The following is a 26,694-nucleotide window of genomic DNA, read 5'->3' as shown; positions in this document are numbered from 1 at the left end:
AATTTCTCACTGAATGCAAAGCTTTAATAGTATGATTGCTTTTCCCCAAAGGACTTCTCTCAATGAGGTTATTAATTCTACCCCTTTTCACCCGATGTGATGCAGTTTAATTTGATTGCATAATGCATTGATCTATGAAACTCGTATCTGTATTCTTCAAACTAATCTTGTTAATTTAAGTTGCCGGTGCATGTGAAAGCTAGTGATTATGTAAAGGCAACGTTCTATTCTGTAGACAAAAAGCTGTTGAGGCTTGTGACACAGGCAGTCAGAAGTGTCAAGGCATTCCATTCCAATCCAGGGTAGTTTCTGGGCTGAACTCTGCACTCAGTTTTTTCCTTGATCACTTTACCTCTGCTTCACCATCCTCCCATCCTTTCTTTCACTGCTTAAGGCTTCTTGGTTTATCTATTAGCTCTACTAAACTACCAAATTGAAACTGAAGATTCAAAACTCTTAAGATGGCAGGTCTTTGACTCAAATGTGCTAACTTGAATCTTCCATTTTTATTTCAATATCCATTGGATATGCTTGCTCTTCATTATTAACTTTTAAAACAAAAAATGTTTATATTTGCCTTTTCTTTGAAGTTGGAATTTCCAAATTAGATTCTGAGCTGTAGAGCTCTGCTGCAACGATTTTGCACTGTTGTTTTCCTCTGACACAAGCTTTAAACGAATGTGGATAGGCTGACAGTTTTGAATTCAAATTCCCAGACTTCAGGATTTAATGAACTGGATGGCCCTGGAGTAGACGAGGCCTCAGCTGCTATGTGTTTCCTTGTAACTAAGAGGGTGATTAATCAGCCTGCAGGTGCTTCTGCCCCTCTTGTGACTGACAAAGTTCAACTGTACTACGGTGTCAATTTTTCTTTGTGTCTTCACCTCCAGTCTTGTCTTTGTTTATTTTTGTCTATCCTATGATTGTTTCTAACTCCCGTGGTGCAAGCTCCAATATTCCTTACCTTGATGCAGCGCCACAATCTGCCTGACCTATTGAGTTCCTCCAGAAGTTATTTTTTGTTCCACATTCCAAAATTTGAAGCCCCTTCTGTTTTCAAACTGCATCAGTCATTCACTACGAAGTCTAAAAACTGAGGAGCACCATGCAGATCCCTATTTGCTGATATACAAGAGAGTTTTAAAACACCTCAACTATATTAATGCTAAGTTTAGTTCAGATGGACGCAACTCCAGGCCATGGGTCCAAACTGGAGGAAGTGTAGTGAGACTAAACACGAGGAAATCTGCAGATGCTGGAAATTCAAGCAACACACAGAAAATGCTGGTGGAACACAGCAGGCCAGGTAGCATCTATATGAAGAAGCACTGTCGACGTTTTGGGCCGAGACCCTTCGTCCGGACTCAACAAAGTGTAGTGAGACTAAGTACTTTTGCCTTCAACAACTGTTCAGTGTTAAAGAGTTCTCATAAAGGAGAAGAATGAGGAAATCTGGAAATCATGTGTTTTGAGGGTTGGATAAAGGGAAAAATAAGGAAAGCACATGGCAGTAAAGAGGAATGAGAACACAGGAGACTTGGCAGGCGTAGAGACATTAAAGTGTACTAAAAAAATTAATTAGGCTAAGGGGAACATAAAATATCACTGGGGGCTAAGATTGCAGGAAATCCTAAAGCATTTTGTAAATGTATTTGGAGATGAGGGTAACCAGGGAGAGAATGGGGTCCATTTGAAATCAGAGGAAATCCGTGCATGGAAGCAGAGAACATAACAGAGGTCTTAATGTTTGTAGGGAAAAAAAAAGAGTATAATTGGAGAATTCAGTGAGGGACATGGTGAAATTCTAGAACATTACCATTTGAAAAGAGGAATTTAGCTCCCTTAGTGAACTGAAGTATGGTCAGAAATGGAGATGTTAACAGAGATATACAGATCCATTTACAAATCCTCATGTCCTGGCAGTTTGTCCCAAAGAGCAACAAAGTTTGAGCAAACTTTTGACTTGGGTGCAAAGGTGGAAAATAACATTAATGCAAGCCAGTAATGAGCTAATGACGATGGCAAAACACTTCCCTAACTAGATATTTAAAAGCACCCACCCTCCAACCAATTCTGATAAACATTTTGCAGCTCAACTTTCAACAGAGACAAATGCACCAACCACTTAATACTTTAGCCATCTGTGCATATCAGAAGCTGGATATTCAGCACCTAGAAAGTCATCTCCTGTTCTCATGGAAATGTACGAAAGAAATGTGGCAAATGTTCAGAGGATATTTGCATGGGCTTCTGCGTAGATACATTCCAATGAGACAGGGAAAGGATGGTAGGGTATGGGAATTGTGGTGTACAAAGGCTTTTGTAAATCTAGTCAAGAAGAAAAGAAGAGCTTACAAAAGGTTCAAAAATCTCGTTAATGATAGAGATCTAGAGGCTAGTAGGAAGGAGCTTAAGAAAGAAATTAGGAGAGCCAGAAGAGGCCATGGGAAGGCTTGGCAGACAGGATTAAGGAAAACTCCAAGACATTTTATACAAGTATGTGAAGAGTAAGAGGATAAGATGTGAGAGAATAGGACCAGTCAAGTGTGTGTGGAACTGGAGGAGATAGCAGAGGTACTTAATGAGTACTTTGCTTCAGTATTCACTACAGAAAAGGATCTTGGCGATTGTTGAGATGACTTACAATGGACTGAAAAGCTTTAGCATGTAGATATTAAGAAAGAGGATGTGCATTGGCCTTCACCAATTGTGATGAGTTTAAGAACCAAGAGGTAATGTTGCAGCTATGTAGGACCCTGGTCAGACCCCACTTGGAGTACTGTGCTCAGTTCTGCTTGCCTCACTACAGGAAGGATGTGGAAACCATAGAAAGGGTGCAGAGGAGATTTACAAGTATGTTGCCTGGATTAGGGAGAATGCCTTATGAGAATAGGTTGAGTGAACTCTGCCTTTTCTCCTTGGAGCGATGGAGGATGAGAGGTGTCCTGATAGAGGTGTACAAGATAATGAGATGCATTGATCGTGTGGATAACCAGAGGCTTTTTCCCAGGGCTGAAATGGGTAACACAAGAGGGCATAGTTTTAAGGTGCTTGGAAGCAGGTACAGAGGAGGTGTCGGGTAAATTTTTTATGCAGAGAGTGGTGAGTGCGTGGAGTAGGCTGCTGGCGGCGGTGGTAGAAGTGGAAACGATAGGGTCCTTTAAGAGACTCCAGGATGGATACATGGAGCTTAGAACAATAGAGGGCTATGGGTAAGCCCTAGGTAGTTCTAAGTTAAGGACAATAATTGGCATGGCTTTGTGGGCCGAAGGACCTGTTTTGTGGTGTAGGTTTTCTATGTTTCTAAGTACAGCCTCTCCTCTTGTAGGCTTATCTACATATTGTGTCAAGAAACTTTCTTGAACACACTTAACAAACTCTACCCCATCTGAACCCTTCGCTCCAGGGACATGCTGATCGATATTTCAGAAATTAAAATCTCCCACCACTGCAACACTTATTATTACACCTTTCCAGAAACTTGAGATGTTGTCACTCTTTACTAGTGGCACACCTTACCCATAATATGTAACTTGTGTAAAATACACTGCCACAACTTCCAGGGAATTTTTCACCAATGCTTCCCAGACCTACTGTGACTACAATCAAGAAGCAGAGTATGTAGTGGGGAAAATCACCACCCACAAATCCCACATCAATTCTAATTTACGTTGCCATTCCCTTATTAATGGGTGAAAATTATGCAGCTCCTTCCTTACTGACACTGAGAATACATTCACCAAACAGAGTACTCTGGCCTATGAGGCAGCTGACCAGCATTTGTGAGGGTGGTTAGGAATGAGAAATAAATACAGTCCTTGTCAACAATGCCCATATCCCATATATGAATACTAAATGGATTCATAATCAGAGTGGATACGATATATGCCAGTGGGATATTCGGAGCCATCTTGACAGAAGTACGTGTTGATACTGTTGACTGCAGCAAGGCCCTCAGCAGTATTTTTGGCCTGACTCAGTTACAGATCGTGATCAGTTTGTTTGTGTTGTGTGATTGTTAATATCAGATTTGTGTGAAAAAGGATGTGTAAGACTAGTCTTCATGCAGTCAGTTCCCAGTGTTGGCCTTGACACCAAAGATCACCAGTACTGTGTTAGCTACCTCTGAAGTCAACCGGATCTTGCTAGCTAGTCAATAATTTTATGCTCATTTCCCTGACTTACATCAGTTAACAAGTGTTATTAAGGCCCTCTTTCACTGAAATTGGTCATAGTCATAACAAATCCAAACACTTCCCAACTATTCCATTTACCCACCAGTCATTTTTAATCTAATTGGGCACTGCTCAAAGAAAGTGGAGGTGCTGCCATGCTTTCTTTATAATGAAACATTGCCTGCTAGACCCAGAACAGATCCTCTGAGGATAACACCGAGGAATTTAAAGTTGCTGATCTTCTCCACCTCTGATCCCTGAATGAGGAATGGCTCATGGGCCTCTGGTTTCCACCTTCTGTAGTCAATGATCAGTTCTTGATATTAAGAGAGGTTGTTGTTCTGACACTACTCAGTCAGATTTTCAATCTCCCTCCTATATGCTGATTTGTCACCACCTTTGATTCAGCCAACGACTGTGTCATCAGCAAATTTAAATAGGGTATTGGAGTGGTACTTGGCCTCAAAGACGTAAGTGAGTAGAGCAGGAGCTAAGCACACAACCTTGTGATGCACCTGTGCTGATGGTGATTGTGGAGGAGACATTGTTGCCTCTCTGAACTGACTGGGGTCTTCATGTGAGGACATCGAAGATCCAGTTGCACAGAGGTTTCAAGGTCCAGGTCTTGAAGCTTATGATTAGCTTCGAGGGGTCGATAGTATTGAATGCCAAGCAGAAGTCAATTAACAGCATCTTAATGTGTGCATCTTCACTGTCCTGATGTTTGAAAGTTGAGTGAAGAACCAAAGAAATGGTATCTGCTATTGACCTTTCTAGTCACTTTTCATTTTAGTTTTAGAGATACAGCACAGGCAGGGCCTTCCAGCCCTTCAAGCCATGCCATCCAGCAACCCACTGATTTAATCCAAACCTAATCATGGGCTAATCTCCAATTGATCTACTCCAGGTACATCTTTGGACTGGGGGGGGGGGGGGAACCAGAGCACCCGGATGAAACCCACATGCACACAAATGAACATACAAACTTGTTTACAGATGATGCTAAAATAGAACTATGAACCCTGACACCCCAAGCTGTAATCGTGGCGCTATGGACCACAGTCATGTCAGCCTCAAAGACTATAATCACAGGGTCACTTGTGGCTGTGTTAATTCATAAAGGTGCCTCCATGTTTTGATAGTCAAAGCGAACACGAAAGACATTGTGTCAACAACACACACAAAATGCTGATAGAACACAGCAGGCTAGGCAGCATCTATAGGGAGAAGTGCTGTCGACGTTTTGGGCTGAGACCCTTCGTCAGGACTGACCGAAAGGAAAGATAGTAAGAGATTTGAAAGTAGTGGGGGGTGGGGGAAATGCAAAATGATAGCAGGAGACCGGAGGGGGTGGGATGAAGCTAAGAGCTGGAAAGGTGATTGGCGAAAGTGATACAGCACTGGAGAAGGGAAAGGATTATGGGACGGGAGGAGAAAGAAGGGGGGTGGGGAGAGCACCAGAGGGAGATAGAGAACAGGCAAACAACTAAATATGTCAGGGATGGGGTAAGAACGGGAGGAGGGGCATTAACGGAAGTTAGAGAAGTCAATGTTCATGCCATCAGGTTGGAGGCTAGCCAGACGGTATATAAGGTGTTGTTCATCCAACCTGAGTTTGGATTCATTTTGACAACAGAGGAGGCCATGGATAGACATATCAGAATGGGAATGGGACGTGGATTTAAAATGTGTAGCCACTGGGAGATCCTGCTTTTTCTGGCAGACTGAGCATAGGTGTTCCGCGAAATGGTCTCCCAGTCTGCGTCGGGTCTCACCAACATATAAAAGGCCACAATGGGAGCACCAGACACAGTATACCACACCAGCCGACTCACAGGAGAAGTGTCGCCTCACCTGGAAGGACTGTCTGGGGCCCTGAATGGTAGTGATGGAGGAAGTGTAAGGGCAGTGTGTCATCTGGGAGCGAAGCCTTCTTGTCACCTATGCCACTTGATTTCACTTTGTAGTTAATGACAGCATTCAAGCCCTGCCACAGCTGTTGTGCATCCTTCAGTGATTCAAGTTTGGCCTGGAATTGCCACTTTGCATGTGATCTGGCTTTCCTAGGTCGTAACTTGTTTTTATTTGGTCACCAGATCTGAAAACCACTAATCTGGCCCTCAGGAAATTGCAGTTCACTCAGGGCTTCTGGTTGGGGAAGACCATTGAGTGTGTGTTTGATGCTCTTCTGCACATCACTGTTGTAACATGTGGTTATTCGAGTTACCGTTGCCTTTCTGTAAGCCTTTCTCATGAACAAGGCATTTTGACCCACAGAAAATACCTTGTTAATGAGAAAGTGGATGCTTTTTGTTTTTCACTCAGTTTTCTGTAAACTCTTAGAGACGTGCATAAAAACCCCAGAAGATCAGAAGACTCTGAGATACTCAAACCACCTCGTCTGGCACCAACAAACATTCCACAGTCAAAGTCACTTAGATCACATTTCTTCCCCATTCAGATGTTTAGTTTGAACGACAACTGAACCTCTTGACCATGTTTGCGTGCTTTTGTGCAATGAGTTGCTGCCCCCGATTGGCTGATTTGCATTAACAAGCAGATGTAAAAGCATGCCTTGTAAAGTGGTCATTGAGTGTACATTGGAATGACTATTAATATGATTGTATCATCAGATTTCTCCAGAGAACATTCAACTCATCCCACTAATCATTCTGGTAAATTGGTTTATTATTGTCAAATACACCTAGATACAGTGGGAAAAACTTCTGTCTTGCACATCATCCATATTGAACATTTCATCACGTTTGTGCATTGAGATAGCACAGTAGAATGATGATCTTGCTCATTGTTTACCTGCACTGCTCTCTGTAGCCCTTCATTTTATTCTGCATTGCTGTTGTTTTACCTTGTTCTACTTCAGTGTACTGTGAAATGGTTTGATCAAAATGAACAACATGCAAGACAAGCTCTTCATTGTACCTTTGTACAATAAACCAATACCTATAAAGTGATATGTTTACAGAGAACGTGCAGTGCAAGCAGACAGTAAGGAGCAAGGCCATAACGAGGTACTGTAGATTGTGAGATCAAGTGTCCTTTTTATTGTTCCATAGTTACTTTAACAGCAGGATTGAATCTGTTCATCAGCCTGGTAGTACATGCTTTTGTACCTCTTTCTTGTGGAGATGGGGAGTAGAGGATATGTCTTGGGAGCAAGATGGGGGCCTTTGATTAAGTTGGCTGCTTTACTGAAGCAGGAAGTAAATTTGTAATTTGTCATTTAGCATGATTTTAATCTCTGCCTGAAGGGGTCTGACCTTGTTCCTGAAGCCTTTTTCCATCAGATTGTGAACATGTTCATTATCGACTCTTAACTAGCTGTCAGGAGCATTAGCAGCGGTTTGAGTTGACTTGATTAAACTTTGAGCCAACATCTGAATTGGGTCTTAGGACCCTTGCTCTAAGTTTTTGTTCAGTCCTTGTAATTTTCAGCCTTGCAGTTGGGATGGGGGATGGGGGGGTGGGTAGGTGTATGGATACGTATTGAACTGTAAACCTTGTCTAAACATGTGCTTATGTTCCAGGTCAAACCTGTGTTGATATCAAAGATAACGTGGTAGATGAGGGCAAGAACTTCACTCCAAAGGGTAATGATCCATGTTTGAGCTGTACCTGTCACAATGGCGAACCTGAGATGTGCGTTGCTGCTCTGTGTGAGCGGCCACAGGGCTGTCAGCACTATGAAAAGGACCCAAAGGAGTGCTGTAAATTCACCTGCCTTGACCCAGGTAAAGCAACCACTATATCTCGATGCAGTTGGTGAGTGAATCTGGGTGTAACACAGATCACATGCTTGATTTTCGAAGTCTGAAGGTCATTGGAGGAAACCTGCACTAGGGTGGATCACTAAAAGTGTGGAGGCTATGAACCAGAACCAGAACCTGTTTGTAAATTGGAGATAGCAGGTCCTTGAGAAGCCAGCCTTGAGTTTATTGTATCTGAAGAGGGAAATTCAGGCACAGTGTCTGGTTCATTGTAGATTGTTTTGTTTTATGGGATATTGAAACGGTAGTACTAGTGGGGGGAGCATTTCTTTTCTTCCTTAATGCTTTTAAACTTGCAATCCTCACGGTGCAGGACGTGGATTCAGGTTTGAGTGTAAATGTTTTGTCCATTACTTCCTTGCTTTGTATTGTCAAAGGTGCCACCATGTGGATGTCGTTAGTCAATGCCTTGTCTGCATCTTGGCCAGATCTTAAGAGAATAAGGGGCTGGCTGCAGATTTCTTCCTCAAGCATTGCATAAGCAGATTGTCTGATTATTAGCACATTGCTGTTTCTGGGAGCTTATACAGAGATACACTGCTGTGTTTTTGACATTTCAATAGTTGTGCAACACAATGTACTGAAGGAACTCAGTTGATCACGCAGCATGTATGCAGGCAAGAGGACAGTCAATGTTTCATGTCTCCATCTTCTCCAGTGGTTGGAATCCTGTATCTTCAAAGGAAGATGCTTATGTCTGTCAAGAGGTCAATTTACACCAGCTCAAGGACACCAAAACAAGAACCTCTCGGCTCAGTCCTCCTCTCATCACCCTTAACTGCTTCAGTGAAGATCCATATTCATTAGACCAACAGAGGCTGGTTCAGTTTTCATTCACAATTTCCCAACAGGTGAAGTAGCCCCTGTCAACATTAAGCACAGGCTGATCGGTGGCAAGTTGGATTTGAATCACTCCAGGGTCTAGGTGTGACCAAACAAAGGAGAATAAATCATTCACCCCGGTCACTTAATGGTATTATACATGGAATATCAGAACAAGACACCAATGGACATTGAATGGTACATGAAATATTAGAACAGGACACCAATGGACATTGAATGGTACATGAAATATTAGAACAGGACACCAATGGACATTGAATGGTACATGGAATATTAGAACAGGACACCAATAGACATTGAATGGTACATGGAATATTAGAACAGGACACCAATAGACATTGAATGGTACATGAAATATTAGAACAGGACACCAATGGACATTGAATGGTACATGGAATATTAGAACAGGACACCACTGGTCATTTAATGGTACATGGAATATTAGAACAGGACACCGATGGGCATTGAATGGTACATGGAATATTAGAACAGGACACCAATGGATATGCCATTTGTTCTATGATTATGTGTTGATTTTGTAAATATTAAACATCATCCTCCTGTGTATCATCCATTCTCTTCACATTCGTGAGTCTATCTAAAAGCCTTTAAAACTCTACCAAGTTGTCTTTCCCCCAGTAACCCACCCCAGTAACCCATTCCAGGCACCTACTACTCTCTGCATTTAAAAAAAATGTTCTTCACATCACCTTTAAGTACTCCCTGCCTCCCTCCCAATCTTAAAATAATGTCCTTTGGGTGTTTGACATATCTACCACAGGGTAAAAGTTATGACAATCTACCCTATCTATTCTTTTCCTAATTTTAAAAACCCAAGTTTGTCCAACCATTCCTTATATTTCACACCCTCTAATCCAAGCAGCATCTTGGTAAACCTCTTGTGCACTCTCCACATCCTTCCTGTAAGGGGGCAACTGGAAATGTACCCAAGTTTAACCTGTCTTAAGTTTCATCATCATTTGGTCTCTAACCATTGCTATCCTGGGGGTGGCTTCACCCTCAACAAGGCTCATGTCGGGCATCTACTGGAACATTCCCTATTTGTTTCATTTGGTACAGTTCAAACAACTCAAATATCATCTACAACCCTAAACCTTTGTTCCTTCTCCTTCTCCCACAGCCACACCGGTTGTGGTGTGTACTGTCAGCCAAATGCATTCCTGTGCGCACCTAATTTATTCTAACAATACCTCCTCTATGTCGACCACTAAGGAGGACGATGGTAGAAGGCAATGTGACTCTTGTAGCCTACCTTCAAAGCTGCAAACCATTCTGCCTTGAAAGTATGTTCCTTTGCAGGTGCTGGCCCTGGATCCTTGAGCTTCTTATCCAACAGTCGTGGAATTGTCTTTACTGAATGGATTGTACTGAATAGCTGATAAGATAGCTACAGAAAGTTGTAAAGTCAGCCACCAATGCTGTAAGCATTAGCCTCTGCATCATCGAGAACATCCTCAAAAGATGACACCTCATAAAGGTAGAATCCATTATTAAGGACCCCTACCACCAGGAGGACATACCCACTTCTCATTAATACCCTCAGGACACGTATTCAATGTTTTAGGACCAGCTTCTTTCTTCCTGCCATCAGATTGCTGAACATCCATACACTATCTCACTATATTTGTTCTGTTTTTGTGCTATTTATTTAATTTAATTACATATTTCTTTTTGTAACTTATAGTATATTTTATGTATTGAACTATACTGTTGCCACAAAAAAACAAACTTCATGATAAACAGTGCCTATAAAAAAAAGTATTCCCTCCCCCCAAAAGTTTTCATGTTTTATTGTTTTACAATGAATCACAGTGGATTTAATTTGTTTTTTTTTACATTTATCAACATAAAAAGACCCTTTTGTATGAAAATGAAAACAAATCTCTACAAAGTGATCTACAAAAATAAAACACAAAATAATTGATTGCATAAGTATTCACTCCCTCTAATATGACACACTGAATCATCACTGGTGCAGCCAATTGGTTTTACAAGTCACATTATTAGTTAAATGGACATCACCGTGTGCAGTGTGGTGTTTCAATCGATTGTAGTAAAGATACACCTGTATCTGGAAGGTCCATCTGCTGGTGCGTCAGTATCCTGGCAAAAACGACACCATGAAGACAAAAGAACATTCCAAGCAACTCTGCGAAAAGGTTATTGAAAAGCAAAAGTCAGGAGATGGGTAAAAGAAAATTTCCCAAGTCACTGATAATCCTTTGGAGTACAGTTAAATCAATTATCAAGAAATGGAAAGAATATGGCACAGCTGTAAACCTGGCCATCCTCAAAAACAGAATGACTGTGCAAGAGGGATACAGTGAGGGAGGCCACCAAGAGACCTATGACAACTCTGGAGGGGTTACAAGATTCAGTGGCTGAGATGGGAGAGATTGTGCATACAACTGTTGCCCGGGTGCTTCACCAGTCACAGCTTTATGGGAGATGGGCAAAGAGAAAGCCACTGTTAGGAGAAAAAAAACTCACATGAAATCTCAGCTAGAGTTTGTCAGAAGCTATGTGGGAGACTCTGAAGTCATCTAGTATGTTCTATGGTTTGATGAAACTAAAATTGAGCATTTTGGCCATCAGACGAAACACTGGTGTAAGCCAAACACCGTAGGTTATCAGACACACACCATCCCTACTGTGAAGCATGGTGGTGGCTGCATCATGCCGTGGGGATGCTTCACTGAGGGTAAAATGAATGCAGCAAAATACAGGGAAATCTTGGAGGAAAATCTGACGCGGTCTGCAAAAGAACTGTGACTTGGAAGATTTTCCAGCAAGATGATGATCCCAAGCATAAAGCCAAAACTATACAGGAATAGCTTAAGAAAAACAAATTTACTGTCCTGGAGTGGCCAAGTCAGAGTCCAGACCTCAACCCATTTGAGAATTTATGGCTGGACTTGAAAAAAAGCTGTTCATTTACGGTCCCAATGCAATCTGACAGAGCTTGAGCAGTTTTGTAAAGAAGAATGGGGAGAAATTGCAGCGTACAGATGTGCAAAGCTGATAGAGACCCGTCCACACAGATTCAAGGCTGTAATTGCTGCCAAAGCTGCATCTACTAAATACTGACTTGAAGGGGCTGAGTACTTAAGCAGACAGACATAATTTATTGATCCTGAGGGAAATTGGGTTTCATTACAGTCACACCAACCAAGAATAGTATAGAAGTATAGCAATATAAAACCATAAATAATTAAATAATAATAAGTAAACTATGCCAAATGGAAATAAGTCCAGGACCAGCCTATTCGCTCGGGGTGTCTGACACTCCGAGGGAGGAGTTGTAAAGTTTGATGGCCACAGGCAGGAATGACTTCCTATGATGCTCATACTCAGCCTCATCTCCCTTGCTGATGCATCTGACTATGGCAGAGTCATCAGAAAACTTCTGAAGATGGCAAGACTGTGCAATAGTTGAAGTCCGAGGTGTAGATGGTGAAGAGAAAGGGAGACAGGACAGTCCCCTGTGGAGCCCCAGTGCTGCTTTCTGACACACAGTCCACACCATCTGACACACAGTGTTGCAAGCGCAATCAATAATCAATGATCCATGACTCCGGGGAAGCATCCACCTGCATCACTGTCAGCTTCTCACCTAGCAGAGCAGGGCGGATGGTGTTGAACACACTGGAGAAGTCAAAAAACATGACCCTCTCAGTGCTCGCCGGCTTGTCCAGGTGGGTGTAGAAACGGTTCCGCAGGTAGACTATGACATCCTCAACTCCTAGTCAAGGCTGGTAGGCGAACTGGAGGGGGTATAAGTGTGGCCTAACCATAGGCCGGAGCTGCTCTAGAACAAGTCTGTCCAGGGTCTTCATGATGTGGGAGGTCAATGCCACTGGTCTGTAGTCATTGGAGCCACTTCGGTATAGGGACAAGGCAGGACATCTTCAACAGCACAGGAACCCTGTTCTCAGGGTTCAGGTTGAAGACATGGTGAAGTACTCCACATAGCTGGGGGGCACAGGCTTTGAGCACCCTGGGGTTGACACCATCCAGGCCTGCAGCCTTGCTTGGGTGGAGACATTTCAGCTGTCTTCTCACCTGCTCAGCTGTGAAGCCCACTGTGGTGGTTTCAAGAGGGGGAGGGGTGTAGTCATGAGAGCAGGGTGGGAGGGGGCTGTGAGGAGGGGTAGGAAGGGAGAGTGGAGTATATGTTGGTTAGGGGCCGACAACAGATGAATCATGTGGGGGATGGGCATGGGCCACAGTGTCAAATCTGTTGAAGAACAGGTTAGGTTTAGGTTTGTTGAACCTGTCCACACTGCCTTCAGCTCCTCTGTTGCTAGTTTGCACAGTGATGGTCCTCATCCCACTCCAGACCTCTCATGTTGTTCTGCTGGAGGATCCACTCAAGTTTCCTCCAATACCTGTTTTTAGCCTCCCTGATCTTGGCTTTCTGGTCCCTCTGTATTGTCCTCAGCTCCTCCCTATTTCCATCTCTAAACTCCCTCTTTTTAGCATTCAGGATGTCCTTAATGTCCTTTGTTACCTGTGGCTTGTTATTTGAATAACAAAGGACAGTTCTTGCCGGAACCTTGCAGTCCACACAGAAGTTGATGTAACCAGTGATGCACTGTGTGAGCCCATCAATGTCCTCTCCATGTGGCTCACAGAGGGCCTGCCAGTCTGTCTCCTCAAAACAACCCTGGAGTGTTGCATAAGCCTCCCCCGACCATTTCCTCACTGTCCTCGAGGCTGCAGGTTTACTCTTTACCAAAGGCACATAGCAGGGTCTGAGATGCACCAGGTTGTGATCTGACCTTCCCAGTGGGGGGAGGGGAGAGGAGCTGTATGCATCCTTAACGTTAGCGTACATCAAGTCCAGGGTCCTCTCCCTCTGGTTGTACAGCTCACATACTGGGTGAAGTTGGGCAGTGTTCTAACCATGGTAACATGGTTGAAGTCACCCGAGATGGTAATGAGGGCACTCGGGTGCTGGGTTTGTAGTCTGGCTATGACTATGTGAATGATGTTACATGCCGACGTCGGGTTGGCAGAGGGAGGGATGTACACAACAACCACAATTGCATGTGAGATTTCCCTTGGCAAATAATATGGCCGGAATCCAACAGCAAGAAGTTCAATATCTGGGTGACAAACACGTCCCTTGATCGTAATATGACCAGGATTGCACCATCTATTGTTAACCAGAACAGCAAGTTCCCCTCCTTTACGCTTACCGCTGTCAGTGCAATTCCAATCGGCCCGAACGATCTGGAAGCCCTCTATGGAAACGTTTTGGTTGGGTATGTCCTCGTGCAGCCACGTTTCAGTAAAACACATAACACTGCTCTCCTGAAAAGTCCTCTGACTCCTGACTAGCGCTGTCAACTCGTCCATTTTATTACCCAGCAATCTCACATTGCCCATAATGAGAGAGGGGAGACATGGCTTATAATTCGTCTTCTCTATCAGTCTCTTGTCTCGACCCGGTCCTCCTCCCTCGCCTTTTTGATCCCCCTCTGAATCCTCTGTGTGTTTTCCTCCAGAATACAGCAGGGGTATCCGCCTCTCTGTTCGCTAAACCAGTCCGGTTAAGTGTGATCTGCTGGTCCCTGGAATAAACAGTGCGACTATAGACGTGTCCGAATGTAAACATTTCCAGTACTAAAAACCAAAATAAAACTCCTTCCAACAGCAATTATTTAGTTTTATATTTTTAATTAATTTAGATCACTTTGTAGAGAGATGTTTTCACTTTGACATGAGAGTCTTTCTGTCAAAAAAAGACACATTAAATCCACTGGTTCAATGTTGTGAAACAATAAAACATGAAAACTTCCAAGGGGGGTGATTCACTGATTGTTGGGAGTGTCTTGCTACAACCCACTGAAGTGGAATTGGAGAATGGCTTTGTCAGTGGCATCCACATCCCCAAAATAAATTAACTGAAATGGCAGTTCTCAACTCCCACATTCAGTGCTCACAGTTTCCTGTATCCCATCCAATGCTCAGGCAAATTACTCCCGCTCCATCGCCACTGTTCCAAACCTGTGCCCCGGCAGTTCTCATCCTGCCAGGCTCAAACTATTTTTCCATTAATCCACCCCTATAATCTGGTGTCTCCCACCAACTCGGTGCTAAGAAATGTAACCAAGATTCTCTGCTTTACAGTCCACCAATCACATTTCCCTTTGTCTTCTTGAAATTGGCCACCACTCCTCTCCACTTTCGCATATGTTACTGAGTTTTGACCTAACATTTCAACAATTCCTTTCCTCTGCTGATGCTGCCTGGCTGCCAAGTTCCTCCAGCAGACTCTGCATCTCTTGCTTGCTTCTGCTCACCATCCCTGTGTTTTGATGTAAATCCAGGCTCTCCATTTCCCCGCTCCTCTCTTTGGGTTGCTCCCATCCTGTGCTTGCACGTGACACAACCTCCTCAATCCACAGCACCAGCCCCACAGACACAACGCAATACCCACGGCCCCGGTCCCACAGACACGGCATGACACAACACAACACAACACACACAGACTCGACGCGACACAACACCCACAGCCCCAGTCCCATGGACACAACATGACAGAACACCCACGGCCCTGGTCCCATGGACACAACATGACACAACACCCACGGACACGACGCGACACAGCACCCACAGACAAGACACAACACGACACAACACCCACGGCCCCGGTCCCATAGAAACAACACCCACAGACTCGACGCGACACAACACCCACAGCCCCGGTCCCATGGACACAACATGACACAACACCCACGGCCCCGGTCCCATGGACACAACATGACACAACACCCACGGACACGACGCGACACAGCACCCACAGACAAGACACAACACGACACAACACCCACGGCCCCGGTCCCATAGAAACAACACCCACAGACTCGACGCGACACAACACCCACAGCCCCGGTCCCATGGACACAACATGACACAACACCCACGGCCCCGGTCCCATGGACACAACATGACACAACACCCACAGCCCCGGTCCCATGGACACAACATGACACAACACCCACGGCCCCGGTCCCATGGACACAACATGACACAACACCCACAGCCCCGGTCCCATGGACACAACGTGACACAACACCCACGGCCCCGGTCCCATGGACACAACATGACACAACACACACGGACACAACGCGACACAGCACCCACAGACAAGACACAACACCCACGGCCCCGGTCCCATTGACACAACACCCACGGCCCCGGTCCCATGGACACAACACCCACAGACACGACGTGCCACAACACCCACAGCCTCGGTCCCATGGACACAACACCCACGGACACGACACAACACCCATGGCCCCGGTTCCAAGGACACAACACCCACGGACACGACACAACACCCACAGCCCCGGTCCCATGGACACAACACACACGGCCCCGGCCCCACAGACACAACGTGACACAACACCCATAGACATAACGTGACAACACCACGGCCCCGGCCCCACAGACACGATGTAACAAACAGCCTGAGCTGTCTAGAATTTCATTTAACCATTGTGACCATGGAAGTGTGAAATGGTGGCTAACGAATTGAATGGGTGTTGGAACGTTATTGGAACTTGTGCCCTGTTTTTCTATCTGTTCTTTCATTGAGCGTTAACCAATACAAGTGTCCCTATTTTGAACTAGGAACAAGGAGACGAATTCCAGTAACCATCTAATTTCAGGGAACAAGTCAGTGGTGTGTCAGTAGCTTCTCATGAAAAATCTGAAGCAGATGGCATACTCAGTGTAACCGTCCTGTTGTATTCCTGTGCCCACAGATGGCAGTGGTATTTTTGACTCCATGGCAAGTGGAATGCGTCTGATCGTAAGCTGTATCTCCTCTTTCCTCATCCTGTCACTGCTCCTCTTCATGGTCCACCGATTACGGCAACGACGGAGAGAGCGTATTGAATCTCTTATTGGAGGCAACTGTGAGTTTCATTCACCATGTAACTGTATAAACACCATTAGAGCCAAGAAAGCTCTTCAGATAGTTTTGATAATATCCAGCTCTTTCACCCCATCACCATCTCTGAAGCACTCTCACCAACTCCAAAAAAAAACATCGGCTTTAAATACAAGAATGGAAGTCTTCCTTCAGTGACTGGAAGCCCCTTTAGGACAAAGATGTGGAGGAGTTTCTTTAGAGGGTAGTGAATCGAATTCATTGCTCCAGAAGGCTGTAGAGGCCAAATTATTGGGTATATTTTAAGTGAAGGTTGATAGGTTCTTGATTAGTGTGGCTGTCAAAGGTTACAGGGAGAAGGTAGGAGAATGGGGTGAGGGGGAAGATAAATCAGCCGAGATTGGTGGAGCAGACTCGATTGGCCAAACGGCCTAATTCTGCTCCTGTGTCCTATTAGAGCACATGTGTCAGTCTGATCTCATTAACTAAGAAAAGATATAGAAGTTAGTAAAGGTTAATCATATTGATTCCCTGGATGGTATGGTTGTCTTATGAGGAGAGATTGAATAATCTGGGCCTGTAGTTCCCTGGAGTCCAGAAGAATGAGAGGTGATCTCAAATATATTTTTAATTAAGCTTATCAGGTTAAATGCAGTCAGGATGACATCCTTGCTGGAGTGGCACAACCTAGGTTCACAGTGTTAAGTAAGGGGTCAATCATTTTGAACAGAAATCTGGAGACATTTCTTCACACAGAGTATGGGATCTTTGGAATTTTATCCCCAAGAGCAAAGGAGTCTCAGTTTTTGGGTGTATCATGATGGATTTTTGTGTGTTAAGGGAATTGAGAGATCTGGGGTTGCTACAGGAAAGTGGTGACGAGGTAAGTGATCACCGGTGATTCTACCAGATGGCAGAGCAGACTCGTGGGGGCAACTAGTTCACTACTGGTGTTCGCTCTGATGCTCTCCCAAAAGTATTTCTTGTTTTAAAAAAATACCCAAGTTCTGCCAACACTCCCATCGGGTTCCTTGCCGTGGTTTCACTGGGGTTGGTTAAAAAAAGAAGACTCATACTTGCTGAGCCACTTTGCCTCCTGATTTAGACACACCAGTTTTTCTCAGCTCGTCTCAATGCACAAAGTTGGCCTGCAGTTTCTGGTCCTTGTGTTGTCTTTCAGGAACGTACCTTGTGACCAACCTATTGGCAGGTTTATTTTGCTGAATTTCCTGTTAGATTTGGGATAGATTGTTGTGTTAAAGTTACAATATTGATACTACTTATTTTTGAATCAATTTCCTCTTCTATTTCAGCTTGCTTGAGTGAAGCTTATGTTTTAAGTTCTGTGCTGAGTGTAACTTGACCAGGAGAGGCGAAGGGGGTGAAGTGGGGATGTGGGGGAGATGTGGAGAAAGGGGAGGTTGGTGGATGGAAGGTGAGATGGAAACGGGGTGGTGAGGAGTGGGCATTGTGGGTGGGCGTGGGTGGAGTGGAGAGAACTCAGGGCAGGAAGGAGGGGAGAGAGGAACAGATTTTTCTTGTAACAGCAATGAGCAGAGTGGAAGGGAAAGGTTTGGGTTTGCTCAGCTGTCAGTGTTGGTTTCTGATTTGATCTGTGGACATTGGCTGACCTTGAACCCAGCTCAAGTTTGCAGCTGATTCTTCTGGTTTTCCTTTCTCAGTGCATCATTTTAATCTCGCCCGAAGCAGAATGCCAGGCTTTGATTACGGTCCAGATAGCCTTGGATCAGGCCTAACTCCACTACATCTGTCTGATGATGGTGAGGGTGGAGCATTCCACTTCCACGATCCCCCACCTCCCTATACAGCTTATAAATATCCAGACATTCAGCATCCTGATGACCCCCCGCCACCGTATGAGGCATCTATCAATCCTAACAGCATGCTTTGTGTCAGTCCAGGTAGGTCCAACCTACTTAATCTCTGTGCATGTTCCTATGATAATTCTGAAGAGGATGGTCTATGGATGTTACAGCCCCCAATCTATCGATATGCAGAGAGATTAGTCATAACAGCTTTCAAGGTAAAAGGCAGAGTGGGATTAGACTGGGAATTTCTGCAGGGATGGATGATTTTGAAGGTTTTTTTCCCCATTCTCTTAGGAGTATGGTGTGCTAGAAAGCTGCGTTGCATTTCTTTAATACTAGATTTTTAATATATTAACAGAATGTGGGTGTTGTTGGCACAGCTTATCCTAGTTGCCCTTGGGGAGGTTGTTATAAGCCATTGCTTTGAACAGCTGCAGTATTTCACAGTATTGTTAGTGGCAAGTTCCAAGTTAATCCAGAACCAAGAAGGGGACCTGTAAGTGGTGGTGTTCCCATCCCCTTATTTTACTGGGTAGTCAAGGTCATGTCTGGGAGGTTGTGTTACACAGTGCCTGACAAATTAGCACAGTATGTTTTGTAGAACGCATGCCTGCAGAAGGTGTGGATGTTTAAGGGGAAAATGTGGGCAGCCAACTTTGGGTGTGTTGGTTGTAACATGTACAATGAATTTCATTGTATGTTTTGATGTACGTGATAAATGTACTTAAATATTGAATCTTGAGATGTTTCAGGGTTGTTGGAGCTGCACTCATCCAATTGCAGTCATGATGTGCCTTGCACTTGGTGAAAGACTGTGGGGATTTGGGAGGTGAGTCACTCACCACTCGATCCCCTGCTCCATATTTGTGTCTCTGGCACATTGAGTTTCTGCTCAGTGGTGCTCTTCAGGATGTTAATGATGTGAAACTTGGCAACAACAGGATGGCTGAACTGTAGCACAGGTGTTCAATTCCCACTAGCTGGAGTAGTCAGTGCCTGGCTCTTTTGTGGCTGAAAAATGAATTGCCATGTATCTGGTCTGGCTGCATGTCAATGTGGGGTGCTTTGTTTACTGAGGAGTTGTGATTTGAAGATGGTGCCATTAACAGCAACATTGCCACTTGGACCTTCTCCTGAATGCTAGGGTCAATATGGGAGCCAACTTGTCCTGCTCTTTTTCTTCATGCTCGAAGCAGCGTGCTGCTATTCACCATTTTGCATACATTAATCATGTGCTTAGCTTCTCCAAATTGACACGGCATTTCTTGGGTACCTCTAATGTTTCTCTCGGCATGCTGTATTGCACACATCAATGCACTGGTATTACAATAATTCAGATAATACAATAATTTATCACATGTACATCAAACATGCAGTGAAATGTGTCTGTATTTCAGGCACAATGGTGTGCTGGGTACAGCTCATAAGTGTTGCCACATGTTCTTGCGCCAACATGCCATGCGCTCCACGCTTGGAGAACAACACTGAATACAGCCAAACAAAGCATGCCAAGTGGCAAAGCAATAACAACTAAACAAATCCCACTCCTCCCTCCTACCATAAGACGGGAGCAGAATTAGGCCATTCAACCCATCGAATCTGCTCCACCATACCATCATGGCTCATCCTGGATCCCACTCAACCCCATACACCTGCCTTCTCGCCATCACCTTTGATGCCCTGACCAATCAGGAAACTATCAATTTTCACTTTAAATATCCTATGGTCTTGGCCTCCACAACTGTCTGGTAGAGCCTTGCACAGATTTACTACTCTCTGGCTATAAAAAAAAAATTCCTCCTTACCTCTGTCTAAGGTTCACCTCGCAATTTTGAGGCTGTGCCCTCTAGTTCTTTACACCCCCACCAAAGGAAACATCCTCTCCACATCCACCTTATCTAGTGTTTAAACAGTTTGTAAGTTTCAATGAGAACCCCTCCCCGCATTCTTCTCAATTCCAGTGAGTACAGGCCCAAAGCTGCCAAACACCTCCTATGTTAACTCCTTCATTCCTGGAATAATCCTCGTGAACCTCCTCTGGACTCTCTCCACTGACAGCACATCCTTTCTGAGATATGGGGCCCAAAACTGTTGACACTATTCCAAGTGCAGCTTGACCAGTGTCTTACAAAGCCTTATATCCTTGCTTTGATATTCTATTCCCCTTGAAATAAATGCCAACATTGCATTTGCCTACTTTACCACAGACTTAGCCGGGAAATTAACCTTATGGGAGTTTAGCACGAGGACTCCTCAGTCCCTTTGCACCTCTGATGTTTGAAGTTTCTCCCCATTTAGATAATAATCTGCACTAGTGTTCCTTTTACCAAAATGCATTATTATACATTTCCCAACACTGTATTCCATCTGCCACTTTTTTATCTGTTCTTCCAATTTGTCTTTAAGTCCTGCTGCAATCGCATTGCTTCCTTGGCATTACCTACCCCTCCACCAATCTTCGTATCATCTGCAAACTTTGCCACAAAGCCAACAATTCCACTATCTAAATCATTGACAAAGCAATATGAAAAGCAGTGGTCCCATTACTGACCCCTGAGGAACACCACTAGTCCCTGACAGCTGATCAGAAAAGGCCCCCTCTATTCTCACTTGCTGCCTCCCACCTGTTAGCCATTTCTCTATCCATGCCTGTATTTTCCTGTAATTAAAACCTACCCACCCATGCACATACACATTCTTTGAACTCCAAGAGAGGCCTTCTTCGGCTTCCAGCCATTAGCAGACTTGAGTATTCAGACTTGGGGTTCCGGCCATTGGGCCCCGATTTCTGGACTTCCGATCAACCTTTGATCTTCAATCAGAACTTCAGATCGAATAATAGTAGAGTAAGATTTCTTCTGTCCTGAGGTTACCAATTGTGTTCAAGTACATTTCTGCAGCTTGTCGTGATCCACAGCACTCAAGAAAGAATGGTCTTGAACTGTTGGACGACTGCTGAATCAGCCCCATTCAGTATGTTGGTTTGTCACACAATATGGTGGAAGGTATTGAGATGGAAATTCCTCTCCACGTGGATGGTGTGATAGATATTTTATTGACCCCAAAAGAAATTACAGTGTCACCATAGCATTGCAAGTGCACAGATATAAATATTAGAAGAGAAGTAGAAGGATTAAAAAAATAAGTTACCTCAAACAGTCTGACAGGAGGAGGTCATCACTTCCCCGGCTATAGGTTGACTCATTATAGAGTCTAATGGCCGAAGGTAATTAGGAGAAGCACTGTTGACATTTCCGGCCGAAACCTTTCGTCAGGACTCAATGAAGGGTCTCGGCCTGAAATATCAACAGTGCTTCTCCTATAGATGCTGCCTGGCCTGCCGTGTTCCACCAGCATTTTGTATGTATTGTTTGAATTTCCAGCATCTGCAGATTTCCTCATGAATGACCTCATATAGTGTTCTTTGGAGCAGTCTTAGTCTATTACTAAAAGTGTGCCTCTGTTCAGCCAAGATGGCATACAGAGGTTGAGAAACATTTTCCAGAATTGCCAGGATTTTCTGGAGGGCCCTTTGTTCTACTACAGCCTCCAGTGTGTCCAGTTTGACTCCTATAACAGCTAGCCTTTCTCATCAGTTTATTGAGCCTGTTGGCATCACTCATGTGAATGTCATTGTTCCAGCACACCACTTGTTACGTGGTGGGCAACAATGAATATAGAATTGAGTCAGGTTTTATAAACAAACATTAACATTTATTAAACTGCAAACAAAAGTGAAAAGTAAATAAATGACTAACTTAACTGGAAGTTAACTGCTATATGGCAATTTACCAAACAGCCAAACTCTGGAATAGTTCTTAAAGTGGTAAATTTGACACAATCTTAAAGTGGCAAATTCAAAAGACCAAGTGATTTATAGTCAGTAAGGAGAGACTTCCCTGAAAACTGATTTCTTCGAAGATGTGACATTACTGCTGATCCCAGCTGAAAGACGCCTTGTCCAAAGGATTCACGACGAAGGAAATAAAACTGCTTAAAGGAACTGACCTTTTTTGCTGGAGGGTGAACACTGCACAAACCTTACTGATCTTGCAGGGGTTATCTCAGATGCAAGCCACTATTCTTGAACGAAGATTCAATAAGGTCAATCCTTTACAAAACAGCCGAGCGACGCCAGCTTTACTCAATCCTTCGGGTTCCCATACTTTGGTAAGGTCTTCACTCTCCATTGCTAGACTGTAGAGGTAAAATAAAGGTGTACAAACAAAAACTGGCAGCGATTGGCGAAACTGCGTCATGAGAACTAACAAACTACCTAATGATCTACCCATGTGACAATAGGGGTTTCTTCTCATATACCTGTTGGAACATGCCATCATGGTACCTCACATCGGTGGGGAAATTACATCATGTGACCTCACACTGGTGGGAAAATTACATCACTGCACCATCAAGACTGTCACAAGATACCCACGGGGTATGTAACACACTGAATAGAAGATTTTACTGGTGACAGAGGCAGCATCTATAGGAGACTGGTAGAACTCCAAAGGACAGTCTCCTCAGGTAATAGAGGCGACTCTGGCCCTTCTTCTACACAGCCTCTGTGTTGGTGCTCCACTCAAGTCTGTCATTCAGATACCACATACTCGCCATTAATAGTAACAGGGAACAGTGCAGGCTTAGTCTTCCTAAAGTCTCCTTTGTCTTACTAATGTTTAGCTGCAGATGATTCAGCTTGCACCACTTGACAAAAGTCCTCCACTAGGACCCTGTATTCATCCTCCCGTCCTTTATACACCCAACTATTGCTGAGACATCAGAGAATTTCTGCAGATAACATGACTCTGTGTTGTATCTGAAGTCCGAAGTATACAGGTCTTGAACCAGTCCCCTGTGGTCTGCCAGTCAGGAACCCATTGTCCAGCATACAATGGAAGTGCTAACCTGCATTGAACAGAGCTTTTCCCCCAGCACTGAGGGCTGTATGGTATTGAAGGCACTTGAGAAATCAAAAACATGATCCTCACAGTGCTGCCCTGCTAATCCAAATAGGAGTAAGCAGGTAGATGACAGCAACGTCAACTCCAATATGCTCCTGGTAGGTAAACTGCAGGGGATCAACAGCTGATCTGACCAGGAGTCAGAGGTGAGCCAGGGTCAGCTTCACTAGGGTCTTCATGATAGCCACCCCTACCACACTATCATGAACAGATACATCTAGAACAGAGAAATTATTGGTGATAAAGTCAAGTAAACTGGAGCTCAGTTGTCACTTTCTGCAGATCTAGTCTGACAGCCTGTGTAGGACTTGGCCAGTTAATCAGTCGTGATGCCAGCAGAGATTCCCTTGCTGTATCCTCTGCTGCTTTCAAGTGAAGTTCACCATTGGGCAGTGGTTTCATTAGCAGACAGGCCAGCTCAGTGGTAATAGTTATGAGGATTTAATACCTGTATTTGACCTGATACTTGGTGAGGTTCAGAGACAATGTTGAGGACTGCCAGAGCTTCCCTCTGTCACTGACCCTTCTCTGGGAGCTTTGTCTGTCTCGTGTGACAGACACTATGACAGGCTGGTCATAGCCCCACGGAAATTTGTTGTGATATTGCAAGTGAACTTATAGGATGGATGTGAAAGCTTTAGCGAAGGTGCAGAGGAGATTTACCAGAATGTTGCCTGGACATGTCATATGAGAATAAGTAGTGTGAACTAGGGCTTCTCTCTCTCTGAAGTAAAGGAGGATGAGGGTGACAAGATGATAAGAGTTATAGATTTTGAGTGGACAGCCAGAGACTTTTTCCCGTGATGGAAATGAGGGGCATAATTTTAAGTTGATTGGAGGAAAGTATGTCGGGGTAAGATTTTTTACACACCCTGCCAGGGGTGGTGGTAGAGGAAGATAGATTAGGAGCATTGAAGAAATTCTAAAGCACATGGCTGATAGAAAACTGGAGGGCTATGTAGGGGGGGGAGGATTAAATTGATCTTAGAGTAGGTTACAAGGTCAGCACGAAATGTTCTATGTTCTTTATAAATGTCTTTTGTTTTCAGATGGTGGTCATGGCCAGGTGGTGGAGCAGACCGGCCAGCTTCACATGGCCGAGGGTGTCATTGGAGAGCCGACAGATACGGGCAGCTTTGCTCTGGGTGCAGTCACTGAGGAACTGGAGGTGTCAGCTGGTAGCGGTAACCTGCTGGTACCACAGCCTGTCCATCCAGAGAGCACGGCACTGGGTCGCAATGGTCAATCTTCAGTAAACACCGTTGTATAAGTAGGAGGGGAGGGGCATTAATCATTGTTTTATGAAATTTGGGCAAACGTTTGCACAATGCTATATCGACAATACCAGTCAGATGACTTAAATAGACTTTGGTTCTGGTATCCAGCAGATTTCCCTGTGTTGATGAATGAGTTGATCATTTGTGTATATATTGATGATGGAATGCAGCACGTTTCCCAGTTCATGGGTATCGTAGGACTTTAGAACCCTAAATGGCAGCTGTTTTTTTTTGTTTTTCTTAAAATAGATTTTGCATACAAATACAGGGCTTAGAATCGAAGCTGGAAGAGATTTGAGGGAATAGGTGGTTCTTTGTGCACCACCAACCTCTGGTTCAGCCGGGGCTCTTGGACTGGGAGTGAACCAGGCCCAATCTTTGGAGAGTGCCAAGTGATACCTCCAGGCAAACAGCAGTGTAACTGAAGCCAGTCGGTGCTGTCACTAGGAGCAGACTGTGCAACAGCAGAGTGAGAGGTAGGTGAATGTATTCATCATTGGGAGTGGAGTGGAGGCCCAGGGAGGTGGGGAGGTCCTGGGGGCAAGGTAGAGGCCTTGGATGGAGTGTAAAGCTTTGCCCCGGGCACTTTAGTGGGGGATGGTTTATTCAGGAGTTGGGGGTGATAGTGGTATATTTGGGGAGGGGGTGCAGGGTCTGCAAGCTCTCATGCTGGGAGCTGTTGGTTTACACATTGTTTCACCACAGGCGGGTTTATGGTCTTTGTCAGGGGTTCTTCTGCAGCAGGAGGGTGGGGAGAGGTTTCCACCATCATTGGCTTTCACAGTAGGCACAATGTACAAGCCCATCTCTCATTGCAGGTTCCCATACAGAAGGATGGGGTTAAGTGTCTGAGTCAGATGTAGTGTACCACAGTGGGAGGTCTTGGCTCAGTTGTCCAGTACTGTATCAGTACTAATGGTCTGGAGCTGAGGGTGGAGGAGGGCTCATGCAGGAGCTAGTCCTATGTATTACATGCTGTTACATCCCTTAGTTCTTTCTTGGCTCCCTGTCCTGGAGATCTTGACTGATGATATTAATCATTGTTATAGATGCAGTCAATAATGAAATGGTGAACAATGTGGGTGTGGTCTAATGATTGCCAACACTGATGTGATTGAAATCAATCAGTGCTGTTAGTGCTCTCTATTAAAGTGGTGGGTGATAATCATGTTGATGTGACCTGATGATACTTACCAATGGGTTTGATGTTGGTTGATGTAACCACTGGGCTTCTGTTGACCCGGTTGTAGTAGGCATTTGGTTGCAGGAAATTGTCTATTCAGATAGGGATTTTTGGGAATTCTACACTGTCTCTGTATTGATTGCTCACAGTCTCTCCCCTCATTCCTCAATTGTCTCAAATAAGCACAAAAGTGTGCACACGCGCTCATAACCTAAACACCGCAGTTAACAGACATTTGTAGTTTGTGATTTGAACTTTCTGTGGCAGTGGAAAGATTTTGATACTCAGTGAATACAAGTAGAGATTAAATTTGATACCATTATTAGGTCATGTGATTGTTCCGGAGTTTCCATTTTTCACTTGTTCTTTTACTGCATCATGTAGGGACTGATTCAATGTCTTGTACTTCTGTTAACAAAATGAAATGCCAAATAAATTCTGAAGTGGAGATAACATTCTGTTATAATATTTTGCTGTCTCTTCCCATCAATACACATCACTTACTCAGTAAGACAGCTGCTGGAATCTCGCTGGACTGAGCCCAGCTGATGGCTCTACAGACTGCTGTCATATCAATGCCTACGCATGGGTTACTTAGGCAATAATGGATCCATGGGCTGCTTATATTAACTAGAACGTAACCTGATGGGATAGTTTTATCTGAGAGTAACAACACTACATACATGGGAGTGTAATTTAATTGAGGGGCCGTAT

General features: G+C 44.3%; 1 protein-coding gene across 2 annotated transcripts in view; it reads left to right on the top strand.

The window, feature by feature from the left end:
* Positions 1 to 26,433, top strand: part of dgcr2 (DiGeorge syndrome critical region gene 2) — a 99,047-nt gene extending 72,614 nt beyond the window's left edge. Inside the window, exons 8-11 of one of the 2 annotated variants that reach the window (XM_059983234.1) lie at positions 7,721 to 7,924; positions 16,600 to 16,752; positions 18,410 to 18,649; positions 24,570 to 26,433. In XM_059983234.1, coding sequence (XP_059839217.1) covers positions 7,721 to 7,924; positions 16,600 to 16,752; positions 18,410 to 18,649; positions 24,570 to 24,790 — 818 coding nt within the window. In that variant the 3' untranslated portion in view covers positions 24,791 to 26,433. The remainder of the gene's footprint in view (positions 1 to 7,720; positions 7,925 to 16,599; positions 16,753 to 18,409; positions 18,650 to 24,569) is intronic. The other variant, XM_059983235.1, reaches the window with a different exon arrangement.
* The last annotated feature ends 261 nt before the right edge of the window (positions 26,434 to 26,694 follow it).

This window comes from Hypanus sabinus, chromosome 10 (assembly GCF_030144855.1).
Source record: "Hypanus sabinus isolate sHypSab1 chromosome 10, sHypSab1.hap1, whole genome shotgun sequence".
Lineage (NCBI taxonomy): Eukaryota > Metazoa > Chordata > Chondrichthyes > Myliobatiformes > Dasyatidae > Hypanus > Hypanus sabinus.
Note: the sequence above shows the minus strand (reverse complement) of the source record. Positions and strands in the feature narration are given on the sequence as shown.